Consider the following 22043-nt stretch of genomic DNA (forward strand, 5'->3'; position numbering starts at 1 on the left):
ATTTTTAATGGCTGTATATCATTCTGTCCTAAGGAGTTACCTTCTCTTGTTAGTCATTTGGGTTGTAGCCAATTAAAACTAACACAGAAGTCTGCATTTTTGCATACATCTCTGCCCACATGTCTGATTCTTTCCTCAGGATAAGTTCCTGGAAGTGGAATTACCAGATCAGCTGAGTGTGAGCATTTGTTGAGGCTCCTGACACATTTTGTCACATTGCTCTGGAGAAAAGCTGTTCCAATTTACATGCCCAACAGCAACGTAAAAGGGTGTGGCATTCACTATATCCTGGCTAACACTGAGTACTTTCACTGAGAAAAAAAAAAAAAAACTTCTGTTGGTTTTGATAGTCAAAAAGTGGTATTCTTTTTGTTGATTTCCTTGATTACCAGTGATATTAAATACTTAAAATTTTTTTAGTTACCATACTTGCTTTTATCTGAATTACTTCTAGCTTTGCTTATTTTTCCATAAAGATCTGAGGAGTTTTGAAATTTTTATAGTAAGCATATCATTAGTCCTTTTGAGTTTAAATCTAAGTGTTATGTATTTACTTCAATCACTCCCTTTCTCTGAAATGTCGTTGACGGCTTTGTGCATGGAAAGCCCTTCCCAGGCTAGAGGTAAAGGATCTCACTGGACGTTAGAGGATTAAATGAGAACATTTATGGAAACTGCTAAGCAGCAGTGGTGGTGATGTAAATGTATGATAAATGGTAGCTATTATGGCTAATCCTCCTATAATTCCTGCTTTGAAGATGAGGAACTGGAGGGTGAAGGAAGGTTACCTTATTAGTAGATGGGAGAGCTAGGATTCAAGTCCATCTTTCTGGTGCCAGATCTTTCTGCTCTTCCACACTGATGAGTGAGGTGTCTGGGCAAATAATGGTGGCCACCATGTTTGGAGATATGATGTAGGACTGACAAGTTATGGATCTACTTCTTCCCTGAGATGGGGTGTCATGTGTTCTCAGAAAAGGAGAAAACACTTGACTGCAAAACATACACACCAAGGCCAAATCATAACTGCAGATACTTACAAACAAATACCTCTCATCAGAGCCACTCTCCTTGACACCACTGCTTAATCTTCCTTCTGGAACAAATGCCATTCCTAACATTTCAAGTAACCATGATTCAACTGACTAGTAAAACAGTTTTTCTCTTAAAATTCAACAATTGGAACTATTTTCCTTTCAGTTGCCTGCAGGTGTAGAGTGAGTGAGTGAGTGAGTGAGTGTGTGTGTGTGTGTGTGTGTAGTTTCAAAGTTCTTTTGTTCTCCAAGGAATTATACCTGCAGGGCAATTATGTCCTCCAACCTCCTGAAGCTCAGATGTGGCTCAGGGTGAGGAACAGGGAAGTGTACAGGAAAAGGAAGAGGCTTACTCAAAACTACACTGTTTGGCTGGGCTTGTGGCACGTGGAGTCATGTCCACTCCTAAAATGGCCTTGGGAAATACCCTCTTAAAACAAAAGTAAAACATCAAAAATTGATAACTCTTTGCAAAAAGCAAACGGGCAACTGAGGAATAGTGGCTCATCGCTGTAAGACAGAAAGCCTATTCAAGACCAAGAGGAGAGTAAAAATGTGCTTAGAAAATCACCATTGTCCAGCCACAGGCAGTTAGTTTTTGTCCTCGCCTGTTGCTGAATTCCCCATTGCCACCCCCTGTGCCCAGGCAGATAAGACTCACAATGGCTCTTGAGGATACCATGTGAGCCACGATCTCAGAATACAGACCACTGGGCATTTTTCAGAACCCACACGCTGATGCTCAGCCTTTCCCCCTGTACCACTGTTCTGCTGCAACTCCCCAAGCTTGACAAGAACAAAGACGGGTGTTTGGTAAAAGAAATAAAAACCAAAATGTTCTGCTTGAGTAGATACTGTCCATCTCCAAATCTGGTATGTCCCAAAGTCCTTTCCATACTTTCTTCAGGATGAGGCGGGACCTGTCCTTTACACGCTGATACCATTCCCAAGTCCCCTCCTCTGGCCCTGCCTTCACCCCTCTGGCCCAGAAGCATCGTGATGTCTCTGGTCTCTGAAGCAGGGGCCACCTAATCTTTCACGTGCTAACTTGCACATGAATTTATAAACGGAAGACGGGGTATCTTCTGCATTTCTAAAATTTGTTTGACACACCGTATTTTTGTGGTGTTAGCTGTGGGGTCACCAGGCCTCTCAGGAACACACTCTGGGAAATAACATCTTAAACCTAAATCCAGCTGGTACTCAGGACATTGCAAACAGCTGCTTCCTTCTGACTCCTGCACAGATGATGAAACCCACGTAGCCGGAAAGGGCCTGTCTGATTAAAAGGAAGGAGTTCCTTAAACTCCCCAAAGGAGGAAGAGATTTAAAGAAGTTTGGTCTAGAAAACCAGAGGACCCGATTGATGTGAATGGCACAGCAGTCTGGGGGGATAACGGCAGATGTGATCTTGGAGGCCAGGATTCCCTTGTAGGAATGGGGAGTTTTCCCCCAAGTTCCCTGTCTTCCATCTTTTCCCTGGATTGATCTTCCCCTCCTGCCCAGTTCCATTTGTTTTTTGCTTTTGCTTGTTCACCATGGGCACAGAAATAACTTTTTATTATTGGATGTGCTTGTTACTGGTTTTAGTAATGCTAAGCGTCTCAGTACTCAATTCATTTCTAATCCTGGAAGATACCACTTCTGGCATCCTCCTTCCTGTCCTGCTAAATTGCTACCTGGTTACTGTTTTTCATAGGTCAGGGTGTATATGGATCACCGCTGAGGAAAAACTTCCTAAGGACTGGGGACTGCATTATCCCAGAAGCCGATGATGACCTTGGTCCCCCGTATGGCCCATAAAGAAACTCAGGATGCCAGGAGGTCGCTGCACCACCCGTATGCCAAGCGGAAAATTGCACGGGAAGGCACACGTACAAAGTGGCCCTCTCTCTGTCACAAATTTCTTTAAACTGGTAGTTCTCAAACTTGATTACGCATGAGAATCACTGGAGGGCTTGTAAAAACATAGACTTATTTTTCTCATTCAGAAAGTCTGGGGTGTGGCTGAGAAAATGCATTTTTTAACGAGTTCCCAGATGTTGCTGATGCTGCTGGTGCAGAGACTTGGAGAACCATGGCTTTAAGCAATTGAACAGACCAAGTAGTGAGACGGAACACAGAGTCGGTTCTCCTCTACGGGAGCACAAATCTGTTCCATGTGGAATGTCCAGGCTCTGGACCCAGGTGGATTTCATCATCTGTGGACGCCTGGCCTTGCCAAGGCCTGGCTGGGATGCCTGTTTTGAAGCAATTAATGAACCCCTTGCTTCAGTGCAATCTATTGCCTAGTGATGTCGGCATCATCCCCATTAGCATCATTCACCGGGGAATGCAGCTGGGATTCTGGAGCTCCCTGTGGAAAAGCACTTTTCCTATAGGAAAACAGTAGTCACTCTTGTTTCTCTCCTCAGCTTGTAAGGAAGGCAGCTTTACTCTAACATTTATAGGCAGCATTCCAGGGCGGAGGAGTCTGACGCTTTTAAACACTGGGAACCAGAAGTACAGAACTCATTTGTTCATTAGGCAAATTGTATTAATTTTCTTGAAAACAAAATAATCAAAAGGAAAACCCACATATGTGGATACTAATTATTTTCTTTCTGAAACAACCGTGGGTTTGTCACAAGATCAAAATATGAAAACATCATTCTATAAGAAAATAAAATGTACTCTTTTGAATGTCAAGTTCATAAGTACTTGCAATATGCAGGGTTTTTTTTTTCGGTCAAGTTTTTGCATCTTATTTTATCCTCTGGGAAGAGCTTTTCAATTATTGGTGGAAACAGAAGTTAAATAACCTAGTATTTTTCCATTGTATCACTGAATGGATACTCTCTGGACATTTTCTTTTCAGTTTGTACTTCTGATGATTTCCATTTCAGACACTTACCTAATCAATCCAGAAAGATTTCCTGAAATGCTGTTGAAATCTCATCTTTGCATCCTTGCACTGAGCTGCCTAAACAAGTCCTGCCTAAACAGTCAGGCCAGGCTGTTGGTGTTCAGCTTGCTGGGTTCAGCTGTTGCCTGGGTTCAGCTTGCATAGCATCAATACTCATGAGAAAGTTGTCCTTGGATACCTAATGTCCAGGACGGGAACCCAAGGAGAAGGACACCTATTTTACTTGAGAACTGCCCGACATGAAAAGTGTTGGGATGCCAGTCCAGAGGAGAGAGATGTTTGTTTACAATTAGCCAACCGCGAGGATGGTTTTGCCTAGTGACTGCATTGTTTCTCATGCTACAGGGAGACAATATAAGCAGAAGAAGGCGGACACAAGTGCTGTTGTGCAGAGTCCCTAACACTTGAATACTCTTAATTGTTAAGGACCAGGGAGCAAAGGTATCTAACACTCAGTGGGTTGAAGTTTAGTAGCCAGTAACTGGCTGAATGGGAGCTCTGGAGAAGGTAAAGGAGCCCCAGGTGCAATCCACAAAGATAACAAAGCAGTGGAAGTGTTTCAACATTAGACCCTGTGGGGATACAGTTGGAAACGAAAGTTTTCCTCCCCTATGGGCGGTATATCCAAAACAGGAACTTCTGGGAGCATCTTATCTTGAGCTCCTTCTGGTTCTCACAGGATTGGCTACAGAGACTACTTTTTTAACACAGGGGCAGTGTTGTCTGGGAACTCTTTCTAACAGGTGACATTTTAGAAGTCTGTAAAACCACCACTGTCATTCGGTATCACAGTGAGAACGCAACAGTTCAAAACACCTACTGCATGGTTATGAATTAGCCCAACCTCAATCAACTGCCAGGAAGCTGATGTCCTCAATTTCCCATGTCAGGGTGGACTTAGGATCTGGGAGACCTGAACACAGGAATGAGAAGAAAGGAGGCAGGGAGTTCAGGTGATTTGGGGTCAAGAAGACCCAAGGTAACATTTTGACTCGGATATTTACTAGTGCAACTTATAGAAATTCTTTAAGCCTCGGTTTCTTTTTTCTGAGAAAAGGGATAATAATACCTATCTTATAGGTTGTTTTAAGGATTAAATGAAGTACTGTACAGAAAGGATCCGGCAAGAGCCTAGCCCAGAGGAGAACTTATTAAACAGTAGCTGTTGTGAACACTAAAGGGAGGGGTTGGGCAAGCTGATGAGAAGAATGGAGAAAGGGATAAAAGCCAGCAATGTCCAGAACAGGCAAATCTATAAAGACAGAAAGTAGCTTAATGGTTGTGGGGGGAGTGGAGGACTGGGAGTAACTGCTAATGAGTACAGGGCTTCTTTGGGGAGGTGATGAAAATGTTCTGGAATTAGCAGTGGTCTGCATAACCTTATACATATACTAGAAACCATCAAAATGTACCCTAGGACATGGCGAATTTTGTGCTATATGAATTATATCTCATCCATATTAAAGAATCATATCTCAAAAAAATAAACTACACCCACAAAGGTAACTCACATACGATAAATCTGGAAAATCTAGTTACCTGAAACAACCCACTCCCCGACCGGGCTGGCTAGCCGAGGTGTGCCAACAGGGCGATAGGGTGGAAAGAGCCCTGAACCAGAAGCCAAGAGGCTTCGTATTTATAGCATCTAAGACCAACCAGGCCAATTCCTCCCATGAAAGAAAAGGAGACTCTGGCCCAGAAAGCTGAAAAGATTGTCCCCAGGTGGCCGAGGTGGGGCTAGGCTCCAGGGTTCCGTAACTCAACAGAGTTCTTCAAGCGCATTCAGCCCTTACAGGCAGGAAGACGTGAGGGTTAATGGAGGTCGACGGCTGCTTTTCCTCAGTAATTGTGTGGGGAGGGCAGAGCTCTTGTCTGGAATGGCAGCTGGCATTCTGTGTTCCTGTTTATTGCAGTTTATCTCAAGCAGTCATTTCCATTCACCTTTTAAAAAAAACATGAGGCGCAGCTGTGGCTTCACTTTAAATATTGTTCCTTCCAGCCTTTTAATTTTTTCACGGGCTCCTCCCTAATCTTTCACCATAATTGGATGCACAACACCAGAGACAGCACCTCGGAAAAATAAAGCAAGCAAGCTGGCTTCCCCAGCCTCTGACCACACACGGCCCTGTCGGGTGGCTCCTTCTACAAGGAGTAGCCTGGGAACAGACCAGCGTGTTTGCTCTGCTCTGGGACAGAGTGGCAGCCAGTCTTCTAGGTTAAATCTTCTCGATTTCCTTTCTCTGTCTCCTTCAGTGTAAGCTGGATCTTTCCCGGGGTCTGAGACGGCATGGGCTGCACGCTTCCCAGGTCCACACTGGATCTGAACATTCTTCCAGGCAGCATCAGTCCCATGTCAGCTTATTTGTTCGTGTACCTCCCCACGTGGACTGTAAGCTCCTGGAGGCAAAGCCCAGCATCCCTTCCGTGATCCTGGCTCCCCACGCAATGCCAGGGACAGACGGGGACTCTTCTGAGTGACGGTGGAGGGACCAGGATGTAGATCCCATGCTGTGCGTCACTGTGGTCCTGAGGAAAATCAGCTGTGGGTCTTTGCCAGGAGGTCAGAGGTTGCTCAGAGCATGGCAGGGCAACAACGGACTGAGCATACACACCTGAGATTCTACCACCGTGCAGGCTTTCGTTCCAATATACTAAGATGTGTTTTCTGTAGAGGACAGTTTCACTACTATACTGAATAAGCCAGAGGTCCTTAATGAAACACCTTTCTTACAATCAGGACCTTCCCCAAGGAATAGGAACAGATGTGTGCTCTCTTCCTTCCTTTGCCAAGGTGGAATCTAATTTTAGTATCGGAAAGTGACCTTTCCCCCTGAAGGCTGTTTGCCTGACTTTAAAACACCCTTGTAAAATAATCCCTATACACATGTGGCATTTATTAGTGTGACTGGTATAGGAAATTCTATTGGACCTAGGCAGGGTATACCAATTTTCCAATTGTTTTTGACAACTGACCTCAAAGTGACAGGCAGTGAAAGAAGAAATTTTTAAGTTTTATACTTATAAACATTCTATTTAAAAAATATGTATTTGTGTACAGGTCTTATACATACAAAATATGTATTTATAGTAGTATATATGTATAACTTATGAATAAAATAGATACATAGTAGAGGTATGGACTCAATCATTTTACTGATGGATCCAAGGTCTAAAAAGCCTGCAGACCGCTGCTTTATGGCATCTAATTTAATCTTCTATTTAGTCAACCAAATAGCAAAAATAATAGAAAAATGTAGAAAAGGAAGATTTGAATTAGGAAAAGTGATTTTTATATGAGGGAACTGTTGTCCTATCCCGTATTTGTTTATTTGGAGAGAGAGCAAGAGCAAGCAATCATGAGTGAGGGAGGGGCAGAGAGAGGGAGAGAGAGAGAATTCTAAACAGGCTCCTTGCTGTCAGCACTGAGCCTGATGTGGGGCTCAAACTCACAAACTGTGAGATCATGACCTGAGCCAAAACCAGGAGTTAGATGCTTAATCAACTGAGCCACCCAGGCGCCCAATCCTATTCTTTATATATATATTAAAAAAAAATAATGTTTATTTATCTTTGAGACAGAGAGAGAGAGAGAGAGCACGCACACAAGTGGGGGAGGGGCAGAGAGAGAGGGAGACACAGAATCCGAAGCAGGCTCCAGGCTCTGAGCTGTCAGCACAGAGCACAGAGTGGGGCCTGAACTCACAAACTACGAGATCATGACCTGAGCTGAAGTCAGATACACTTAACTGACTAAGCTACCCAGGCGTCCCAATCCTAGTCTTTATATTTTAAAGAAAGCATATGCTGCCCTGCTTCACTAGAATCTCTTGATGAAATGATCAATAGTGGGTTTTTTTTTTTTTAGCATAATGAAGTCTTCAGAGTAACCAATATGTACATTAATTTGAAAGCCCTTTGCTTGAGAAAAGTAGTTAAAAAGCTGAAATCACAAGGGAACTACTCTCGTGTTTGGGGTCCAGAAAAATATACATTGCTCTCTGTGTATCCTACACATCTAAAAGTTTCATCTAGCAGTCTTTTGTATTAACCTTTCAGATACTATTTTTTTTTAAACCCCATGTGGCATTCTACTGCCTTAGTTAGATAACAAATTACACAATGCAACTCTGTCTTGTTGTTGATGATGTTTTAAAGCTACTTGAGCCTCACATGTTTGTCATTTTAGTCAGTGCTGTATCAGGTTGCAGGCATATCATCGCTTGCTCATTCCAGGCATGCGGGCTCTCTCAGTTGTTTCTAAGGAGGAAAAAACTACAGTGGTCATCACTCTGTTGTTACTACAATAGTCACGGTATGTCTTTCATTTTTCCTAAGTGCAAACTGACCTACACTTTTCTACCTGAGAAATGGTTTGACTGTGACCAGTCCTCTGACACTGAAAACAGAGGAGATACGAGAAATGTGCACTTATCTTCGGGGCTGCGTAAGTGACCGACTCTGATTGCTGAGTATCCTACACCCATGTCTGGCAGGAAGGGATAGTGGAGAGATGTTTGAGTTTCAGTGTTCTGACCACTTACCACCTTGGGCACTCACTCCCTTCTTGGGGAAGGCGAAGGGAGAAAAATGCTGGGGGCAACATGGCAGGTCATTGAAACCTCTTTTACATATTTAAGTTTTAGGTTCCAGAGAATGGAGCATAAACTATTGTGACCTGCTCTAAGAAGTAAAGTACATACTTAAAACACCCCCCCCCACACGCATACCACAATTTTGTGTATCAGATATAAAATGCCATATTGTACATTATTACACTTAAGGAAGTATCATGAGAGAACTTTCTGTATCTTAGAAAGTTATATCTATATAACTATATATATCTATATAACTTAGAAAGTTATATCTAATCTATATCTCTGGGGGAAGAAAAGTTAATGGCACATTTGATCAAATTAAAGATTGAGCAGCAAGTTTTGCTGTTCTAGGAGGCTATACTAATATTTACCTCTGAAGGAAAAGAGGTCTTACTTTCCAGATCCACAATGGAAGGACCCTAATTCTTCATACTGTGCTGTGTCGTGACCCTACACTTGACTTGTGGACAATAATGAGGGGGAAGGACATACTATGTGTTCAGCCTTCTGTGGACAGACAAGCATATACTTGTAGTTTAATTTCATGACCTCACCCATATAACTAAAGCTATTTTTACTTAGGCCTGTTATTACCAGACAATTGCCAGATAAAACATTCCAAAAATATATTTACTGCCTTTCAAAACAAAAGGTTAGCAAAGTATTAGCGGATACTATATGAATTTTTCAAAACCCCACGCTTCTCTTAGTAAAACTATATTTTTCATTGTTAAAAAAGTCAAACTTAGAAAGATAGGTTAAACATTCTAGTAATTATTTACTGCAAGTAAACTATCAACATACATCAAAAATTTTAAAAATGATTCTTTTACATAAATAAGACGACCTAGCAACTAAATGCATGATAGAATTTTTTCAACTTCAGAATAACATGTGCATTCCAGTTACTGTTTATGAATTAATGAATATTAATGAACACAAGCTGGGAAAGGCAGAAAGAAGCACCCTCCCAATGTCATGCATCCACTTCTGTGCATTTAGCTTTCCTGAATATATTACGGCAATGGCCACTGAGTGTGGAATTTGGCCACTCCTCAAGGGTGATCTTTCTCCCAGTTAGAAAAATGGTCTGATTGTTTACAAACAAAAGAGCTCTCCCCCCCTTACCTTTTTATAATTCCCCTCCATATCCAATGGGGATTCTTGACTGATGATGTCATCCACTCCATCACTGTCCAAATTCATCCTTTAACTCTTTAGAATTTCACTTAAGAAATAACCTCCCATGAATTCTGATAGGCTGATGTGCCAATTGCCCAGTACCCTGGTTACTGCTCATGCTGACATGGAGGGCCAGCTAAGAGTCTGCGTTTGGCTGTGCGTGTCCTTGCCCCTGCTCTGTCCCAGAGACACCGCCCTGCCGGCCTCCCTGGTCTGTCCTGAGCTCTGGCACAGGGGCAGCTGCTATTTCTGAGGCTCACTCTGCCTTGACACTCAGCTTGTGGAGTGCCCAGCCTTCCCCACCGTTCACTGTCACCTTCCCCTGAATGATCCCGCCCGGATTCCTCTCCACAGCACGATGCTTACTCCCAATCAAGGAAAAGCTGCTTCAATTCCCCAACTCCCCAGTTCAGGGCTGAGTGTGGACGGCAGCCCTGAGAGGAACCAGCAACCTTATTCTGAACCAGGGTAGTGTGTGGGATAAAAATAGATGCAAAAACCCCAGACTCCCAGACTTCAGTAGTGAGTTAAAAGCCGGGTATCCTGTGACAAAATGAAAACAGTATAATTTAAAGGCTAACCTGTAGGACAGATGTTTGCTTCCCACCCCACCACCCCCCTTTTTCCTATAGCTAATCATTTCTTAAAATCAGATATAAAAATCTCATCTTCTGGTAGTAGCCCCAGCACAAGGATAAAATTTATTTCCAACTCAGAGAAGGACCCCTCTGCCTCAGAATCAGCGCTTTGTTCTATCAATGTAGGCAAGAGAAAAAGATCCATCAACTTTTCTTTAAAATCCAGCCAGGGGCGGGCTTTTTTCACAAAAGAGAACGTTCCTTTCTGCTGCTCTCTTTACCCTTCTCCCATGGCTTTTGGTTTTTAACTGGCTTTACGCACAGAGATGGAAAAGGCCCACAGCTGGAGGATGTTTTGCTGCAAGAAGAGGACAAACGGAAGTGCACACACAAGCACATACTCATCATTATCCAATTACTACTACCATAAACTAAAAATATACCCACTATTAAAAAAAAAAAAAAAAAAAAAAAAAGGTTACTGTTTGCAGGAGAAAGGGGCCAAAGAAGAATTCAAAGGCCCAGCCTCCATTTAACAGACGATCTCACACTCTGACATGCTTGGACAGAAAGCAGCAACTGTCCTACTCAATACGTTTTCCAATATGAATTCCTGACCAACCCCAGTGCTGTTAACAACAAAGTTCTAAAGCAAAAATGCCATGCAACGTAAGCCTTCACATGCTCACTCTGAGTTGTCTATTTCTCTCCACAAGTTAAAAAAAAATCAATTTGTGGAAGACTCGTGGCATAAACCTGTCTTAATGTAATTTACTGGAGCCCTATGCCTATACGGCAAACACCTTCCTGTGCAGTCCCTGATTCAAATCCAAATCCTGCCTTTATTTCCCCCTCATCTCCCTGACCCAGTTCCCGAAAGCACGACTTGCACATTTGCTGGACAGTACGATGACAAGTTGTATCTCATGAGCCACACCTGCATTTGGGCAGAGCTTCTCCCCAGTCGAGATCTACCCTGTCTTACTCTCTTCCAGACCCCAGGACCCTCACTCTGGACAAGGGTCCTACTATGTGCATACAAGAAACTCAGAACACCTTCCAGGCCTGGGAGGCAATGCTGGCCACCAAGTGCAGCCCCACTGTGGGTGTTCCCAACATTGCAGATTTCTCCAAACCTATGGCTCTGGGTAAAAATGCTCTACTTTCAAAGACCCTGGGTAGATTAAATCCTGCCAAAGGAGATTAGTTAAAGTGAAGGAAGCATGCATGCATCTTATTGTATGACAGATATTAACACAGTAACAATAGCTGTCCTTTGTGGAGGGGTTGCTATGTGCCAGGCACTTTACACGTGTCTCTTACATATGTCTTTAATCCTCACAGTAAACCTTTGGAGTAGATATTATTATCAACTGCGTTTTATACCTGAGTGAGGTCAGGTATCTTGTCCAAGGCGTGACGGCTTGCCAATGGCCCAGGCCACAATTGAAACCTGGGCCCTCTGCTTCTAAATGGGTGTGCTATACCACCTTCTACTGGCTGCCTCAGTAAGAAACAACTGCACACAAGAAAATAGTCAGGCGCAGCTTTTAAAAATTAGGGTTTAATACAGAGGATTCTGGTTGCACTCATAATATCACGTACTGAAACGTTTTCTAAATCGCATATCTGAACACCCCACATCGTGTTCCCCTGATAATGAGACTTTCAAGAAATAAAATAAAAGCTCCCTCACTGATGGTCATGCCCTAACATGCTGTATGGTGACTTTTCCTTTCTAGTTTACCATGGTGTTTTTAGCGCTACCGTGACTTCTTTCCAACAGCTGTTACGGTTTCAAGCCTTTTTCTAAGGGGGCGGGGATTTCTGTTTATTCATCTTGTTTTCCCCACAGCATCTAGACAACCCCTTACATATGTTAAGTGGACAGTGAAAGGCTGTTGAATAAATACATGAAGAGAGGAGAAATGTATGTATTACTTAAAATGCTTCTTCTAGGGGCACCTGGGTGGCTCAGTTGGTTAAGCGTTCATGAGTTGGAGCCCCGTGTTGGGCTCTGTGCTGACAGCTGGACAGCAATCTGGAGCCTGCTTCAGATTCTGTGCCTCCTTCTTTCTCTCAGCCCCTCTCCTGCTCACACTCTGTTTCTCTCTCTCTCAAGAATAAACATTAAAAAAAAAAAATTTTTTTTTTAAATGTTTCCTCTAAATGCCCCACAGTAGGAAACATTAACAGTTCCTATTAGTGCTTTTCAACTGAAATCTTCTGTGGAAATCACACATGTTCAAAAGATAAAAGTAGGTCTTGTTGGATTGAAAGACGGGGACTACCACAAATTTCAGGAATTTCAATCTCTTGCCTAGGTTAGTTAGCATCCCAGTCCACTTACCTGAGTTAACAGGGGGAGCCTGCCTGGGTGGCTCAGTTGGTTAAGCATCTGACTCTTGATTCTAGCTCAGGTCATGATCTCATGGTTTTGAGACTGAGCCCCGCATTTGGCTCTGCCCTGGGTGTGGAGCCTGCTTAAGATTGTCTCTCTCCATCTCCCTTCGCCCCTCCCATGCACACGCCACCCCCATCAAAAAAAAAAAAAAAAGTTAACATGGATGAAATTACAAAAACCTAGAGGGCACCTGGGTAGCTCAGTTGGTTTAGCATATGACTTCAGCTCAGGTCATGACCTTATGATTTGCGAGTTCAAGCCCCGCATCGTGCTCAATGCTTGTCAGTGCAGAGCCTGCTTTAGATGCTCTGTCCTCTTCTCTCTCTGCCCGACCCCTGCTCTCTCTCTCTCAAAAATAAATCAACATTTAAAACATTAAAATTTACAAGACTGAGCAAAATACATAAAACTATAAGCCTAATTACTAATATCTTTTTATTTTAATTTTAACCGGTGGGTTTATACATTTAGTTAAAATGACTAAACTCTCACCATTAACTATCTATATTCAAATTAATATATATACACTAATATACTGACCACATAGATACATATACATGTATACATACATACTGTTACCGTACCATCTTTTGGAGAAGGCCACCTCAAAATCCAAGATGGAAATTTCCCAGCCAAACAACAGTAACAAGTATGAAAGACCACTCCCTTTCCCTAACCCCTATACCTCTTCTTGTCATAAGTAGTTCTCTAATAAGCACTACATAGAGAAAAGTGATAGAACATCTCCCCTGAAACATGGATGCAAGAGCTTGGCGGGCCCCACTTGTGAATTTACTTTGCACCCCCTCCTCAAGGAGTGCTCACCACATAGGTTCACAACTTAGACCCTTTCCAGAAGAAGCTGTACCACCACTATCTGAATGGCTTGGGTCATCTTGAATATAAGGTATTTTCCTACCATGGGGTCTGATCTTTGGTGTTTTTGAGAGTTTTGCTACTCAACGTGTGTCCTTCTGACTACAGCATTTGCATCACCTGGGAGCTGACTGGAAATGCAAGCTCTCAGATCCCACCCCAGACTTACTGAAATCAGAAATTTCATTTTTAAGAGTCTAGGAATTTTGAATGCACCTTCAATTTCAGAAGTCCAGCTTCAGACCTTGAAAACAATTCTTTATAAGCTATTATCTATTTCAGACCATATTGCCAGACATGGTGGCAAGACCCTGACTTTAGATGCTTGGGATCAAACTGTAATTAATTTTACTTCCAAGAGGTCCAAATGAGTAGAGGAAAGGAAAAACCAAAACAAAAGACCACCTTGGAAGATTTGAGCTGAGTATAATGTTTGGTGGTTCTATAGTAGCTATGCAAACAAAGGGATAATAGCCCCCAGCATCCTTCCTACAGATAATTTCCTCTGGTTCTTTCCTCTAATGCTGACCTCTCTAAAATGAACTGTGCTGACATAACATAGGCCCAGATGCTACTAATATTTTCCTTTAAAAAGTGTACACACAGCTACTTATAATCCCTGAGCTTGAAAGGGTGTCTTCTCACCCAATGCCCTGAAATTCAAGGACTAGAACTTGAAGTTTCCTGTCAAGCCACATCTGAACTGGTCACGTGAGCTAATGCTTTTAAATGATCATTATCGGCCAGTGGTGGAAATGATCGATTCTGAAAACACTGACCACATTACTGGGAAATCACTCACGTGCTGTCAAAAGATTTTCCTATTCATAGATGGAAACTCTAGTTCATCCTGATTAACCCTTCAGCAGCCCACTGCATTCTCTTCCACCTTAAAATCCAAACTCCATGTGCTATACAAACTGATGCCTAATTTATAATCTCTTTGCAAATTAACTATTATTTTCTTCTGTGCAAAGTTCATCTAAATTTGCTTTGCTTTCCATTAAGGTATTCTGATAGCTAGATAAGCTATAAAAATATGCAGGCAATTTTTAAATGGACTTTTTAGTGCGGGTTAAAAAAATTAAAATGACAGCATTGGGAGTGGGGTGGAGGAGGTGAATGTGTTGGCAGAGTGTCAGGCGTTTACCCATATCTGAAAGACTGAGGGCCACAGACATAAATCTCCCTGCTCAACTGAAAACCTGAGCACAAGAAACTCAACTGCACTCACTTTGATGGCCACTGCACGTTTCCAAGGAGGACCAGGACAATGCCCTCTTTTCTCTGTGTTCTTAGCATTTTTACCCCATTAATGGCTCTCTCTTAGGTTAACTGTCACAGGCCACTCTGATGTTTCCCTCTGAATTCAAATAGTTGTGTCAAAGTACTTACTATTTCAGGAAGTTTGATAGTTTCTGATGCTTCTATATACTGCACGGGGAATAGTAAGTATATCAGGACTTCAAATTTTCCCTTGGGATGGAGGATATAACTAAATAATAGGATATGGCTCTATTAGTGTTGAACTTCTGCATGTGAAATTGTGATTAGTCACCCAAGATTATGTGTATTTGTGTGTGTGAGAGAATGTAGGGTCTCTACTCTCCAAAAATCATCCATGCACTGATATTTACCATAGAGATGTTCCCATTTCCTTCCCATCCTTCATTGCATCCCCTTTCCAGGAGAAAATACTAGATGTCCATCTTGAAATGTGTGGCATATTTATTTCTTAAAATTACTTGGTGTCTGAATCATGGTATTTGAAGCCCCAAGTGCTACTTTAAATAGGAATGATGTATTGTACTAAATTTCTATTTCAGATCAGGCCATAATGAAACTCTGTTGAAATGACTTTTTTTTTTTTTTCTGTTTGGGCACTTATCACTGTGCTCCTTTTGTGGTAAAACATATGAATTAGATTTTCAGATATCTTGGCTAAAAACAAGTACAGATAGATTTATATCCAGAATTATTTTCTTAATTAAATTAAGGGGATATATATGTGATCCCATTCTCAGAAAAACACAACTATACATCAACCAGGCAAAATAATGCAGATGAAGTATTCTTCAACGCTATTAATTATGGGAAAATCTTTTTCCAATTAAAAAAAACTATAAGCTTAAAAATTGTTTCACTGCACTTATTTTTAAAAGCCTGTATTAAATAATGCACTAAAATGCTTTGAAATTCCCCTTTCCATTAGGTCAATATATTTTTCTTCCTGGCTGGGGATGAAACCAGGCTTAAACTGGGTGGAATCTTAAATGAACTCAAATTTGATATCTTGTTTTCTCATTCACAGGAAGAAGGGATTGGGAAATGAGCCCTCACTTGGCCTGATGTCAACAGGGATAGAATATATTTCCTTTCCTTTGTTAACTATTAAATAACCCACTAGAATCTTGGCATGTTTACTACTTTCTCCAGCAAGAATTTAAAAAATATCTTGATGTACTACTTAAATTGATATACTCCCTAAGTTTATCATTTGGAATCAATACAGGGCATCTTTTATCTTATGTGCTGGGTATGACACTTCAATTGGACTGAAATGTTTTGTCCAAGAAAAATTTCGTGTTTCAGGAGGCAGTAAAACTACTCCTCTCTACGGTAAAAAGATTCACTGCAAAATTTGATATATTAAGAAAGGGGGCTTGGGGGATAAGTACTTGCCTCAACTGACCACACGTTATTTTGAAAAAGTGCTTGGGGAAAGACCATGAAGTTCACCTTGGGAAGATTTTGGGGGTGAAAGAGAAATAGGTAGATAGGTATCTTCTTAATGCACCGTCTCTGGGGAGGCTGGGATGTCTGTCTCATTTATTTTATTCTTTGCGCTACACCCCCCTTTTTTGGCACGTGGGATGTTTGACATGCTGGCAACTGTTCAAGAGGTTCACAAGCCAGAGACTAGGGATGCTGCGGTCAGCTTCGCCAACTCCCTGTTGCAATGCACAGATCTGAGCTTCTCTCTGGTATTAGCATGGGTAGTTCTCGTCCTGGGGACTCAGTACAGCACCGAATGTGGAGAATGTTAATTCAATCCAACAAACATTTATTGAACACGTATGCCACGTGTACAGTAGGGAATTAAAACAAGGTCCCGGGGCACCTGGGTGGCTCAGTTGGTTAAGCGGCCGACTCTTGATTTGGCTCAGGTCATGATCCCACGGTTCACAAGTTCAAGCCCCATGCTGGGCTCTGTGCTGACAGCTTGAGATTCTCCCTCTCTCTCTGCCCCTCCCCTGCTGGTACTCTCTCTGCCTCCCTCAAAAATAAATAAATAAACTTAAAACAAATTTAAAAATGAAATAAGGTCCTTGTTTTCAAGAAGCCTGTTGCCTAATGGGGGAGACAGACTTGTATATCACTAGCTGTAATTGGGTTCTGTTAGAAGAAAAAACAAAGTGCCCTGAGAAGGAGACACTGTCAGTGGGGGAAGAGAGGGCGAAGCTTCCCAAAGGAGGTGGCATGTGAGCCTTGAAAGTTGCATCAACCTGCAGAGGTAGAAGCAGGTGGTATGTGGGTGGGAGACATTCTGGGCTGAGGTACCGCAGCAAAGCACGAGTACTAATGGCAATATGGGGGCACGAGTATAGCGTTTAGAGGGAGGAGTGTTTCTGCCAGGGGTTCAGATCACAGTGAGGTCTTGAGTGCCATGCAAAGGGGTCTGGAATTATCCTAAGGAAAACGAGGGAACATTAAAGATTTCTATTGTGCTTCCTCAAGACCAGGTGTGTGTTTGAAGAAGAGTCTCTTTATGTACCCGAGGGAGGAAAGAGATGAGAGTCATTCACATGCCATTTTCCTTTCTTTCTTTCAAGACTCCATTCCCACAGTAGCTAAGAATGTGAGGGCGTGATCTATATCTGAGGTCGTAGGGAATTTAAGCAATGGGAAGAAAGGGATAAAAGCATGTCATTGTTTTTATATCCACACTAATTCCAAAAACCAACTGCAGGGAAAGAGAAGAAAATATTTAGGAGCTTTTAAGCAAAATGGACCCTTTGACCTAAACTTGTGCTTTCAAGTTAACAAAATTTCAAAGCTTCCTCTCAGAGACCATTTAGAAAAATCTGGCCTCTTGAAGGCTGCCAGGCCTGAAGCTGTGGGCAAGGTTCTTTCCTGAAGAGATTGGCTTCCTCCCAAAACTGGAAAATGGAGGTCGATAGCTCTATCTTTTAACACGGCTACAACTGAAAATGACAACACATGCCTCAGTAACCTCTTGGCGAATGTAAATCCTGTGAGGGGGAAGTACACGGAGATGATGACAATGTGAGAACCTTTAAAAACGAAACAACCATAAAAAATTCTGCCTGAGAATTGCTCTCTGAGCATCTGTCCTTGGGTTAACTTGTTCAAAGCACAGTGTGTCCAAACACTTCAGAGGTTTTCAAGCTCTTGGTAGCAGTGAAACTCTTTTTCAAAATAATCCTCTATTTGAAAAAGCAATCAATCACTTCTACATCCATACATTGGCAACAAATAATTGGGAAATGAAGTGATACATGGTTTTCCTTGGCTGCTTTACAATTGTCACTGGGCCCCTGGTGTGCGTCAGAAGAAGGTTGCTCTTAATTCATGGTAACTGACTTATTTATGCAGAAAGGTGGCCTCTGACAGGAACCTGCCAGCTCCCATACCAGGATAATAACTAGGGAAAAATCCCATTTCATAGATGAGAAAACTAACAAGAAACAAAAGGATTATCTGACCCACAGACAATGAAAACAGTGCAGGTTAATGGTGTGTGGGGGGTGGGGGGAGGGAAGGATGGATAGGGTAAGACAGAAAGTCATCCCAGTGGCTACCAAAATATAAGAAACCACGATGCCACAGTATGTTTACATGCCTTTTTTCTTAGTCAATTTTATACAGAGTAAGCATATCCATCCATATTACTTGAGGGTTTGTTCTAAGCACTGGGAAAGCAGATGGATATAAATATAAAAATCCCTGCCCTCATGGAGCTTACATAAAGTGAGGGAGACAGAAAATAGAGAACCATACAAAATACGAACTCTGATAGATGGTGATGAATGCCAAGTAAAAAAGTAAATTCGGGAAGTGTAATAGAAACACTGGAATAGAACCGGGGAGTTGGAAATTGACACAGGAAGTCCAGAGAAGGCCTTCCCAAGAAGGTGACGTTTGAGCAAAGACCTGAAGAAAGTGAGAAAGCAGTTACTGACACAGGATGCCAAGGTGAACTGGAATTTCAGATACACAGAGAACGATTTTTTAGTATAAGCATGTTCCAAACACTGCAGATCATTTGCTGAATCTGGCAACCCTACCTGGGGGAAGCACAACCAGCAGAAGGGACAGCAAGTACAAGGCAAGGCTGGCATAGTGGGAGGGGAGTGAAAGGAAGGGACAATGTGGAGAGTCCAAGAGGAATCAGAGGCAAATTGATGCAAGGCCCTGAGGGCCAAAGACCTGGGAGGATGTGGGGTTTACTGTGAGGAGGAGAATCTGAGATGACTGACATGCTTTGATTTAGGTTTTCATAGATCATTCTGGATACTGTGTTGAAAATAAGACTACTGTGGGGTGTGGACAAGGGTAAGAGCAGTTAGGAGGCCATTATGCTCTGAGGATGATGATAATAATAATAATAATAATAATAATAATATACACCTAGACATATGCATCCAAAATGTGGATGTAATTTTGGGGGAATGGCCCCTGAAGTTCCCCATTCATGGACTCTCCATTGAGAAACTCTGGTATACATTTGTGGGAAGAAAGGAATCAGTCCTACAAATAACTTAGACCTTACTCAGTAAAAATGCTACCCTAAGGAACTTGCTTTAGTCGCTGCATTTTTATCCTTAAAAACAAATAAAGAATCTACTCCTGAAATCGTTATAGCACTATATGCTAACCAACTTGGATGTAAATTAGAAACTAAAAAAATAAATTAAAAAAATAAAAACAAACAAATAAATAAGCTTTCATCCAAAAAGGGGCAGGTTTCTGAAAAACATCCTACTGTCTGTATTATCAGTGACTATGACAATCAAGCTAAGGACTTAGAGAACCTGTCTTTTCTGAATCCAATCACATGTGGTGCCAGGTGGGTTCTAAAACTAAGATTTCCAAGTGGATTGAGACTTGGCTTCACGGTTAATGTTTTCATTTTTACTGACTTACGCATAAAGGGAGGGTGTTTCAAAAGAACATATACATGAAGGTGGTTCTACTCCAAAACCCCATGAAGATGCAGAATATACTATTATTGTCTGACTAATACACTTACTTTTATTATGAAAATAAGCAATAAATACTTCAAAACTATTAAACACACAATGACAGTGTTACATGTCATAGTTCAAGTAAAATAAAATCAATTTGTCTTCTTTCAGGAGCAGTTGGCTAACAAAATCCTTTCTCTTCAGGTGAAACTGCTGATAGTTGACCAATTTTTGACCTATAAAACCAGGGATTTCACGATCAACTGAATGAAAAGGTATAGGGAATAATCTTATAGTAGCTTGCCTTTCAAAAATTAAATTATATAGCTTCTCTGAAAAGAGAGAAGAAAAATGATTTTAATTATGATAGTAATTTAGTCACCTGGAGCCATGCCATAAGTAGGTTAGGCTCTCCATGGATGTTTGACATTCTCCATTCCCAAACTCGGTATTGTGTCTAAGTGAAGTTTTGGCTGTTTCCTCAGCATCTTCCCTTGCTCCTGGGAAGAATTCCTGTTAAGCGCATATCTCGGTATTTAGGGTCTGTGACTTAAATGTACTATGAAATGAAAATACAATAAAACAAGCCCATAATTACACAATTCTAATTATTAAGCAGAGAAAAAGGTGTATGAATATATTGTATAGGCACACTTAGCTGAGAAACCACCGGCTTAAGGCTTGTGAAATGTACGAGTCTGCCTGCATACATTTACCTGTGGGAAATCTGACCTAATGAGAAACACCTGCTTGTCTCAGGTAACCTACCTCACACAAGGAAGAGGCATTGTTAAGTTAAAGAATTGGTCTCTTAGAGCTTCTGAACTCGGTCAGTTGGGTAATACCCCAACATTAACTATCCTGGACTTGGATTAGCCATGCCTGCTGCTGCAAAGAGCAATCACTCTGAGAACATTCTCGTTGTCTGCTTACAAGGAAGACACTTTCAATGCTGCCTCGACAGGCCAAGTTGCAGGGAAGGAGTTATTAACACTCTAGAACTGGTCTTCTGAAATTGTCTAAGTGTTTAATTCAAAACTTCACGTAGCAAGTTAGCACAAAGGTGAATATGTAATCCTGAAAAATTTTCTCTGTGGAGTTTTTTATGCATGTCGGCACCTTAATTCTTATTTACTAGCCATTTAAAATAACATGCATGTAAAAATAAGTTTGGAAAGACATAACAAGTGCAACTTTAAACATCAAGTGCATGCTGGCTGATTTTTGAAAATTTCTCAGATCATCAATTACTACTTCGTATTTATATAATTTCCTTAAAGACAATCCTAAAAACTGGATGCAAAGCAATTCACATCCTATGCAATGAGCAAAAACCGTATTTTGCAATGTTACCCTAGTGAACTGTGACCAGCTTTTCTCTCTGTGAAGCCCCTTAAATTCAATTACAGTTTATAGCAGTTCCTCTCTTTGCACATACATAGAGAATGTGCAAAGCACAGATCACCTCAGTGGATTTCACAATGTGCTTTAAAGGCCAAGGAAGCACTGTTTTCTGCCCCATTACTCCCCAGAAAACCTAATTACAATTCAGATACTGTATGCGATGAAGGCCAGGAGTGGGGAATGGCAAAATCCCTTGAAAATCCGGAAAGAGGCAACCTGCTGCTTTGGAAGAGGAAGGCCTCCTCTCCCAAAGGATTCCGGCCTCGCAATCAGGCTTTAAATCTTACCTGATACGGACAGTTCTCCTGATGTACCATCTCAGTGCATCCTAGGGCACAGACCCCAAAGCAGGACTGCTCAGCGAGGCTGCCGAGGCAAAGCGCGGAGCATCCACTGGCGGAGAGAACGCCCTGGGAAGGCAGGGGCTCCCCGCAGATTAAAATGGATGCTGTTTCGCTGATCAACCTGCGCAGTGGCACTGCCTGTGCCGGGAAGCGCGCAGCGAGCCGAGCCGCTCTCCTCGGAAACCAGCAGTCAGGCTCACAAACATGGAGCTAGGACTGGGCTGGGGGAGGGGGCGCGCTCATCGCTGGCACAATCAGCCAATTATATTATAGGCACAAAGAAAAGGATCAGTCTGGGGCTGGTGTGACCTTCTGGTGCTTTATGAAGGCAGTTAACTGATGTGGAAACATTCTAGTCCTCATTAAAGGGAAAAAGGCCAGCGAGGGAGAGGGAGAGAGACAGACACAAATCAATGTTGCAGTTGAACATTTCTAACCTCCGGCATCATCCTTCCAGCCCTCGGATGCTGCTTGCGTGGTGCTATGAAAAAGAGGCCTTAAGGATTATT

General features: G+C 42.0%; 1 protein-coding gene across 6 annotated transcripts in view; it reads right to left on the bottom strand.

The window, feature by feature from the left end:
• SCHIP1 (schwannomin interacting protein 1) overlaps positions 1-22043 on the bottom strand; it is a 549016-nt gene that overhangs the window by 31539 nt on the left and 495434 nt on the right. The window contains exon 1 of one of the 6 annotated variants that reach the window (XM_060639090.3): positions 21478-21769. The exons of 4 other annotated variants lie outside the window; for them this stretch is intronic. In XM_060639090.3, coding sequence (XP_060495073.1) covers positions 21478-21507 — 30 coding nt within the window. In that variant the 5' untranslated portion in view covers positions 21508-21769. Of the gene's footprint in view, positions 1-9665; positions 10046-21477; positions 21770-22043 lie in introns of those variants that run through there. One more of the 6 variants, XM_060639089.3, reaches the window with a different exon arrangement.

The sequence above is a fragment of the Panthera onca genome, chromosome C2, assembly GCF_046562875.1.
Source record: "Panthera onca isolate mPanOnc1 chromosome C2, mPanOnc1 haplotype 2, whole genome shotgun sequence".
NCBI classification, from domain to species: domain Eukaryota; kingdom Metazoa; phylum Chordata; class Mammalia; order Carnivora; family Felidae; genus Panthera; species Panthera onca.